This window comes from Hippocampus comes, unplaced genomic scaffold (assembly GCF_001891065.2).
Source record: "Hippocampus comes isolate QL1 unplaced genomic scaffold, H_comes_QL1_v1.1 scaffold248, whole genome shotgun sequence".
Lineage (NCBI taxonomy): Eukaryota > Metazoa > Chordata > Actinopteri > Syngnathiformes > Syngnathidae > Hippocampus > Hippocampus comes.
This window is the reverse complement of record NW_017806277.1, coordinates 1,135,406-1,145,285: the sequence shown is the minus strand read 5'-3', so window position 1 is coordinate 1,145,285 and position 9,880 is coordinate 1,135,406. Positions and strand designations below refer to the sequence as shown.

General features: G+C 40.2%; 1 protein-coding gene across 4 annotated transcripts in view; it reads right to left on the bottom strand.

Annotated features, from left to right (window-relative positions):
- Window positions 1-7,245, bottom strand: part of robo3 (roundabout, axon guidance receptor, homolog 3 (Drosophila)) — a 161,092-nt gene extending 153,847 nt beyond the window's left edge. Inside the window, exon 1 of one of the 4 annotated variants that reach the window (XM_019857741.1) lies at window positions 6,738-7,245. In XM_019857741.1, the coding sequence (XP_019713300.1) occupies window positions 6,738-6,891 (154 nt within the window). In that variant the 5' untranslated portion in view covers window positions 6,892-7,245. The remainder of the gene's footprint in view (window positions 1-6,737) is intronic. The other 3 variants (XM_019857738.1, XM_019857737.1, XM_019857739.1) reach the window with 3 other exon arrangements.
- Window positions 7,246-9,880: the final 2,635 nt, after the last annotated feature.

Genomic DNA, 9,880 nt, shown 5'->3' with positions numbered 1-9,880 from the left:
AAAAAAAAAAAAAAAAAAAAAAAAAAAAAGTATAAGATTATAAGAAAGCACTTTTATGGTATGAGAGTAAATTCCTCAAATTTCAACAAAAATGTACTCTCAAGGCAAAGTCGTACCATTTCATGACAAAAATCTTCATAGCAGAACTAATTTGGTTCAGCAGAACAAAGGTATCATAAAATTACCGGAAAGAACGTCAAGATGTGAGAGAGAATAAATATTTTTTTCAACATTATTTTTCAAGATTATTATTCTGACTTTATATTTCTGTTCATGCAGAGCCTCTCTTTCACAGTATAGTGAGAGCAAAGGTTACAAGAGTAAACTTTTTTATTCTTTGTCAAGAAATAAGCCTCAGTAGAGCAACTTTCATGACATCACAAGAAAAAAACAATCTTTGAAGAAAGAAATCATATTATGAACACTATTTGATCAGCGTATGCAGCACACCTGTGGCATGATAGCATGAAAATAAAGTCATATATGATGAAAAGTACTGTATTTTCCGCACTATAAGGCATACCTAAAGCATTCAATTTTCTCAAAAGCCGACAGTGCGCCTTATAATCTAAATGGATCAACATTCTGATTTCTTGGATGGAGTATTTTAAATGTTTTAAAGCGCTTTGTTACAGTTGCACTGGTCATGAAAGCTCTCGATAAATAAAGCTGTATTGTATTGTATTGTATTGTCTTTAGCATAGCTCCATCTAGTGGATGCATAATGCAACCGCAGCCACTATTGCTGCTTCTATTCTATGCACCTTATAATGCGGTGCGCCCTATATATGAAAACAATTTTAAAATAGGCCATTCATTGAAGGTGCGCCATATAGTGCGGAAAATACGGGGTAAGTCACAACAGCACTTGCTTAACTGTCGGAGACCAGCAGCCACTCTCTCTTAATATATATATATATATTTTTTTTTTCTTTCCTTCGGACTGCATCCTAAATTCCAAAATGCACAAATGAATGTATTATGATTCATTTTAGTAACATAAAAGAAGATGGCTGTATGTTTAATTGTCAATTCAAGGGAGGCAGCAGTGTTTCAAGATGCAGCCTCGCACTGTCCCAATAGGTTGGGGCTCGAAATAGAAATGGCCATTGATAAGCTTTCAAAGATACAGTGGGCCCTTGCTTGATGGAAAACTGTGATGAGTAGGCTCAAGCTTATAGCTGTTGAACTACATCAAGATCCATTGATGGTAATTGGGAGCCTTGCTAGACCGCTGAGTTGTGGTTGAGCTGCCGAGCACCTCCTGGTGTTATTTTGCTCCTGAATAAAGCCGAGAAGCTTTCTTAATGAGAAACATGGGAGGGGCAGATGGAGAGATGAGGTGAAGGAGCGCCGACTGGATCAAGGAGAAAAAGGAGAGAATGTGCAATGAAATTCAAATTTACTCTGTCGGGTTTTTTTTCCTTCTCTATTTTATATGATGGAGTCACACATTGTTGCCAATGCAATAATTCAAGGTGAAATTGAAGTGAGGTGAAGCAGATAACAGGAACGGACAAAATGAAGAGGGGAAAACAGAGTAGGTGACAGCAGGGTGACAGGAGGCAGACTTACTTCTCCATCTGACAATTATAATATTCATTCGGCAACCGATCTTTCTAAATGTGAATTCAAAATGATCAATGTTTAAAAATTAGTGGAAGTTGTACATGGTAAAATACGAAATACACATGAAGCGATATGAACATTTTCAAGAAACACAAAGTCGACTTGTCTTTGTGCTTCCTCATGGCAGCCTGCACATGCAACTTTTTTCCAGTAAGGGCGCTGTTGTGCCGCTTTTGCCAGAATTTAACCAATAACTGCACAGTCTCTGCACTCTGCTACATCGGCATAGAAGATAAATGTTAGAAGTATGAGCCTGTGTGCTCTTGTACACCCCTTTCGTCAGACAAAGTTCAGTCTGTATCACTTCGACCTTTTTATCTGACAATGGAAAATTAGAGTTCATATTACACGTGTCTGAAAAAAGTACATTGGGGACTTGAAGAGGTGCAGGCTTTGCTTCCCCTGATCGCTTGTCCCTGAAGGCTGAAAAAAAAAAAAACAGTTGCTCAGAGCATCACGAGAGGATACATTACAGGGCTTGTATATGACAAGTCCACAATATGGGTTTGTTTTGGCTGAGTGCCACCAGTGAGGGTCATCAAGCCCCTTCCCCTTCTGTTCTCCACTGAAAGCCTCCCCAGTCATCAGACATTCCGTTTTGTTTCCACTACAAAGTCTCATTCACAGCCGCACTGCCAACATCAACAACAGTGTGCTTCAAAAAAGGTCATTTTTAATGATCCAAACACGCTTGATATGAATCTCGCTATATGACAGGAAATGCGGCGTTGAGAGCGGCACACTAATTAGAATTTGCATTTGATGTTTTAATTTCCGTGCAGCTGTGCACCCACGTCACACGCGCACGTGATGGGGAGTTACTCAAAGTGACCAAAGCCAATAATTCACATAAGGAGTCAAGCTGCGGTGAGAAGCAGAATTCATAAATGTTTGGTTGCTCAAGGAAGTGCGCAATGAATAAAGATGAATGGCCGCCTAAATACTCCGAATAAATCTATTATTAATGCATATGCCATTCCAACTGAATAAATGAGGACAAAGCAGCCAGGTTGGACTTGAAAGCACTGGAAACTGGAGCCAGACTGATACACCTTTTAATGCTTCCATCATTTTGTGCAACAGGTCACTACCAGCTGGATTCAAACAGCTTCTCAATGAGCATCATTAGAAAGTGCAGCCAATAAGTGAGCAAGCACCGCAGGGTTCCTTGGGAAAGAAAGCTAACCGTCCTCTCAAAGCGCCTGATGGGCACCATGCTGGTAGTCTTTCCTCTGTAAATCCACCATGGATTTTTTTTTTTTCCCAACGTTAGTTTTGCGTCGATAAGGCATGACGACATGAATGGAAAAAGAGGGTGCTCGTGGTGTTCCGGGCAAAAAAAAAAAAAAAAGTCAAAAGTCATGCGGGTGGGGGTGGACACCTTCGAGGAATTTGAATAATGAAATATTAAACAATAATTAGAAGGGAAATATGCACAAAACACACACACACACACACACACACACACACGCACACACACACAGATAGGCAAACTGGTTCTTAATGACTCTGGAGCAGATTTATGTTGAAAAGAGCAAAGGGGAGCCCACTTGACCCAGATAAAGGGACAAATGGCGCTAACTCCCATATATTAAAGACATTATACAATTACACTTTGAAGCAGCGCCCAGCTCCACCTTCTCAAACGCAAAGTTGGCTCAAATGAGTGCACCAAAAAAAAAAAAAAAAAATCAAAAGATTGCAAGATGAATAAGTTTCATACTGACTGCCAAGTAAAACATGTTCCGCACAATTTTTTCTTTGCTGAATACAAATAAATGACAAAACGATCTCATCGTGGGTTTCCCCAATTGTACGAATTAAACTGGAGATTGAATTTGAAGACTTTAAATTGAAAATAGTGCTTTGATCGCGTTACCGACATTTTGATAGCTGGAGCAATTCATAAGGTAACATGTCATTTACATAGCCTTTGTCGGCCTCACTGTTCCAATACGTTTGGATCGGAGTGTAAATAAGTGGCAAGCCAATCACCTCAATATTTATATGGTTTGCATGTCTAATTATTGTTCTAATGCCAATAAGGAGCAAAAGAAGACATTAAAATACATTGAATGCCAGCCATTTTCAGATCTTTGCCTTACCACGTAATTTATTATTATTATTTTAAATACAGGAAGACGTACCTAGGATTGAATGCCTGAATTCTTTAAAAAAAGACACACACACACACACACACACACACACACACACACACACACGAAAAAACCTCTTTGGCCCCGAATGAGTTAATTAAACAGTTGTAGTTTGTTGCCCTCACGTTATGTTAGGATAAGACACAACATGAAACTGGTGGCTCCATCATCACAACTCTAAGGTGTAAATTTCAAAGACCCTTGTGGAAGAGTGGGTTATAATAGTCATGATTTGACTTGCCTTGTTTTAACCCTTTCATGCACCCTGGAACCTGATAACATGATCACCTGTCCACTGCAGTACCCGCTGTCCCTGAAAGGGTTAAATAAAGGTTTTCAGGCAGAGATTAGTCACAGTCCTCAGCAGCTAATCCCTGATCGTCAACAGATGAGACAAACAAAAGGCAACAGAATCCAAACTGAATGTACGTGTCCTCCAAAAAGCAAGAGTGTCCATATTGATCGATAAAGTGGAGCTTCTACCGTCTTGCATGAATCACATGAGCACATCGCCATACTGGACATCTCTATTTAGACCGCCTAGAGATGAGAGTGATGAATATGTGGCTGCGATGACAGAAACCCTGATTGAGCCGTTACTTTGAAATGTGATACAATTCATTCTGAAAATAGCGAGCCCGGTGCCTTACGTGTAAGAATATTAGTTCAGGATTAAACCTCAGAGCGCAAGGAATGGCTTCATATCAATTAAATTGTGTTGAAAGTGACCCATTTGAAAAAAATAACAACATGAGTGTCTTGATTCCAGCAATTGCGTAAGTTACGATTGAAAGTACCGTTAACTTGAATGAAATTCAAATGCACCGCTATTACTTAGCATTTATTGCGTGACTGAATTGATTGTCACGCGCATAATTAGTTAACAGTCAGTCCCCTTGCAACATCTGAGGTTGAAAAAAAAAAACTGCAATAGAGAGGAAGGAAGCCAGTACGAGTGAATAGATAAATTTTCCAACAGTCTACTTTTGTGCTATGCTTAAGTACATCGTTCGTTACCTTCTAAATTGATTATCGGGCCTCAGTGATTTTCATTTGTAGATCCAAGTTGACCCGAACTGTCCTCCCACAGCCTTTCTATTGAGCTTCTCAACTGGGTGCACTCACTAAGACCGGCAGCCCCCACTCCATCCAACTATCCAGTGATGACTCATCACATCATGACTGAGGAACTCAAATCACTAGTTTGATGATTTAAAATGCGGTGTTTAGGGAATAATTACATAACTTGCAAGGAATGGGATTCTTTGAGCGCATTTTTTCACCACTACTTGCTGAAACAGGTGGTGATGCCGATTTTTTTTTTCCCCATTTATTTTTTTCCCCCCGCGACAAACGCGACATTTCGAGTCAATCCTACCCCGCCATCCTTTTTCTGACCTCTCAATATTTACAGACGCAAGCTAAAGATTTTTCTACGGACTATTCTCGATGGTCTGTGGAAGACAGAAGTAGGAGAATATGAAGCCTGACTCACACGAGGCACGTTTGTCTATCCAAATAGGTTCCTCTCAATAAATTTATTGTCACACCCTGCCTCATGTGTTTGATGTCTCATTGGACACTGAGAGAACACGGACTTCAATCTACACTCCATTAGTCATTGTGGTTTGGATGGGAATGAAAAGTGTGAGGCAAATAAAAGCTTGAGATTTAACATATTGATTCAGCTTAAGGTATGCCTGGGTGAACGGAGTTCTACAAATCTCACTGCCCAAAAAGGGTACTGCTTTCTTTCCTCTGTGACAGAATACATTCATCTAAACAGGACCGCAAGTACACAAACCATAAGAACCAACTGAAACAAAAAAAAATGATAAAATCAATATGTGTGTGTGTGTGTGTGTGTGTGTGTGTGTGTGTGTGTGTGTGTGTGTGTGTGTGTGTGTGTGTGTGTTCAGGATTCATTGTTCTTGCACTCCATGTCCCACGTTTGCTTGATAGACTTGATACATTTGCATTGGAGAAAAGCACAGCGGGGTGTCACTACATTAAAAAATAAACATGGCAAAAAGTGACATCCATCCCCATAAAACCCAACAGCTTCAGTCAACCAGTTTCAGGTTTGAGAGTTTGAGCTTCACTTTTGAATAGAGGTAGAGATAAGCCAAACCGAAAGATAAGCCGATGTGACAGATCCACTCCATCACGTGTGACAGCAGGCAGCTTCACCGAACGGAGCGAGAGAGATGCATTGCAGATGAAATGACACAAAGGCAGCTCAAGTGTTACTTTGTTGCACTTTTGGACTGTCATCGGAGTTGGAGTGATGAGAAAATTAGTTTGGGGGACACAAGGCATGGCTTTAGGATGGATGTCGGGACCAAAAAAAAAAAAAAAATCAAGTAGAAACTTACAACTAATGTTATATTGTATAATATAACCATGGGTAAAAAAGATTTTTGAAACTAAGGTAAACATGTTTTCAAGTATACATAATTATCTAGTCCATTGTAAAAAAAAATTTAACGCTTTAATGCACAAATAATGATAAGCTACATCAGGATTTTTTTCTTGGGTGTTTTTATTAATCTTTAGGCATGGAAAAAAAAAGAATGGCAGTGGATGACAACAGACATAAAGGTCCATTGTAGTGGGTGATGTGCAACTGTGACATTAAGATGACTTCATATAAGAGAAAACAACATTTGAATTGCCGTCCACTCTCGCAACCGCTGTCCCTCAAAGGGTTAAATTCTATCACGGGAATGCCATCTAATTTGAACTGCAAACTCATATCACTTTGATTTACTCTCCTTTTCACTTCCCTCCTGCCTCCGCTCGGAATTACCATCACAAAAGACACAACCTTGTAAGTGTTTGCGTCCTATTCTCAAGAGAAGCCATGTGTCCTTTTGCATCGTTACTGTCAAGTGTGAAAAGGGCAACGCACAAAACCAAAGCAGATTCAAATGGCAAATTTGACTCTCTTACCATTGAAGCCAGTGAAGTTTCCCCAATCGAGCAGAGAGCTGTTGAAGGACGGCAGGGAAGTGTTGAAGAACGAATCGGTGCCGTTGTTGGGGTTTCGGATGGTGTCAGTGAACAGGTTCATCTGCAGGAGGGTCTTGAGCAGATATCGCAGCATCTTGCTGGCCACTCTAGCCCCTGAGGCTCTCTATTACACCAGTCCTGTCAAAAGTGACTGCTGCAAAACTCCGGTGCCTCTTATCTGTGTTTTGAAAAGTTCCAAAAGTGCCTTTTTTACCCTACATCAAATCATAAGAAAATATGAGATCTTATGAGAACTAAAAGTCTCCATTTGACGGAATACTGAGGACAATATTAGTTGATTAATGGAATATAGACGTCAGCTTCAGGGGGTGGGCGACCACCCACTGATTGAGTCCAGGTCCTTCCCAGCATTGGATTGTTCCTTCCTCCTTTCTTCTTTTGTTCTGCGATCACATAACTTCACATGCCTCCTATCACACACACCCACACAAAAAAACAAAAAAAAAACAAAACCCTCTGACTGGTGTAAAAGAATCCACCAATGTGTTGATGACCCTTTTGGATTTGCTGCTCTCCTCTCACCAACCCCTCCCTCTGGCTCCTCCTGCGCACCTCCCTCCCATCTCTTCTCCTCTCTCTCTTGCTTTCTCCATGCGTATGAGGTGTGTGTGTGTGGGGGGGGGTAAATCCCAGGGGTCCGTAGGAGAGGAAGATCGCAGGTGCTGTGGGCAATGAATGTTTAATTATTATATTAATAATCATCCCAGGAGGCTTTGAATAAGGGTGGTGGAGGAACAAGGGAAAATAGACGTATCGTCACTGTCACTGTACTGCAAACTACACGCACACACACACACACACACACACACACACACACACACACACACACACACACACACACACACACACACACACACACACACACACACAAATAAATCCACGAATACATGCATATGAGTTCCGGATAAGTTACACAAGAGAATATGGTCAGAGTCCTGCTGTGTTTGTTTTTGTTTGAAAAACAAAGATTGGGCATTCAAAAATAATTTCATTCTAGACACTGACTTCAAGAAATACCGTATGGGCCTGAATATAAGACGGCCCTGATTATAAGACGACCCCCTCTTTTTCAAGACTCAAGTTTGAAAAAAAACTTTTTGAACACCAAATTAATTTTTATACAGAAAATAATTACAGTACATCTAAAACAAATAATTATAACAATATATATGAGAGAAAAAGCAAGTTATTTTTCCTCATTCAAATCTTAATATCTGAACATTTAAATATGTAAACTAAAGTGCAATCACATTCGTAAATGAATGGCTTCTGGTTTTTGAAATATAAATTACATCATAACTTTTCCTCAGCTGCCAGTTAACCTGGCCGATCTTCGACCCACTTTTCTCCAGATTGTCGCTACGTTTCTCCATTTCTGTTATCTCTTCTATTATTTTCTTCTCTTTCTTACCGCTATTTTTGATTTTTCTTCTTCGTGCTACCGCTATTTTTATTTTTATTCTTCGTGACAGGGGTTCACTTTGGCCTGGGGAGTCAAGTTCAGCATTCGCTTCAATGATATCTGGCGCCATCTATCGTCGTGAATAGGTATAATGTCTAGACCCCGAATATAAGACGACCCCCACTTTTTCAGTCCTATTTCAATGCAAAAAACACCGTCTTATATTCGGGCCAATACGGAAGTTGGATGGTAAGTCACACGTCATCCATCGACCGCTCCCGACTTTTGTTGTAAATAAAAACCGACATAGTATTTAACCCTTTTGGGGACAGCGGTGACTACAGTGGACAGCTGATCATGTTATCACGTTACAGGGTGCATGAAAGGGTTAAAAGCATTTGAAATGATGAATTGTCATTTTCCAACAAGAATTTGCATATAAAGTATTACAGTACGACTGCAAATTTCATTCTGAGACCACATTCTTCCCCAACGTACACAAACAATTTAAAAGTTGAAAGCGTGAAAGTAAATGGCAGTTCTTGTGGATCATAAAGGAGATACGCGAGTCTATATTATAAATTGTTGTGATTGTAGTCCTGCTGCATTGTAATGTCACACCTTTTTATGCCTCATGTGTGCATCCGCATATTGATGAATGTGCCCCTCATCAAGCCAAGCACTCTGTAACTATAACACAAAGTCGACAAATCATCATTGACACGTATGTGCGATGGAAGCAGTATGGTCGCATGTGGCGACTGGACCCCCCGCTGACAGCCTTAGTGTGAGTCCTAATAACGCCGGCCGTCGCCAAACCCCTTCGGAGTCCTGAACTCCCGCTCCGCTCTCTGACAATGGGGGACATGCCCCGTTCAGAGTTGCTGTGACGACCCCCATCACTCACCCTTTTCCCGGGGTCTTTTTCTTTTGCCCTCATTTCAGAGAGTCTTCAATTCATGAGACATCTCTGCCAGCTTCAGCCACATGTATGGCAATAATGGGCACAAAGATTGTTCCCCAAATATGTAGTGCAAACTGTTCCATGAGCAATAACAATACAATATTCACTTAAATAAGGTGCCTTGATGTTTTTCTTTTTCATATAGTTATAAACAACACATTTTAAGACAAATGAGAATTATTGTACATGTTTTTGGGAGCAAAGCATCCCCATCACACCAATGAGGGGGAAAAACTTGGCTCTTGAGATGATGTTGCAATCATTTAAAACAAAATTGCCTTTTAAATATTTCTTTCTTTCTGCCATGAACAGTGTCAAAATAAGACTGCAATAAAGTACCACTACCAATATATCAGTATGACTGTAGTCTGTTGTGTGCTTCTACTCATGATAATTAGTCATTATTGTACTCTGCATGCGCTTTTTCATGAAGACAGTCATGGTTTTAGATGAAAAGGGAACACCTCTACCTAAGCAAATGTCTCCTGCACAGCTTATGATGTTGAAATAAAGTCACATTGTTTATTCGAAGAACTGGTCGGGCCACCCGCAGCAGCAACAATTAAAATCAAGCGTTTTCGACAGTATAACTAGCAATGAGTCTTTCACATCTATTTTGAGCATGAATGGCTTTTTAAAGGTTAAACCACAGCATTTAAATCAGATTCAACTCTGGCCACTCCAAAACCTTGATTT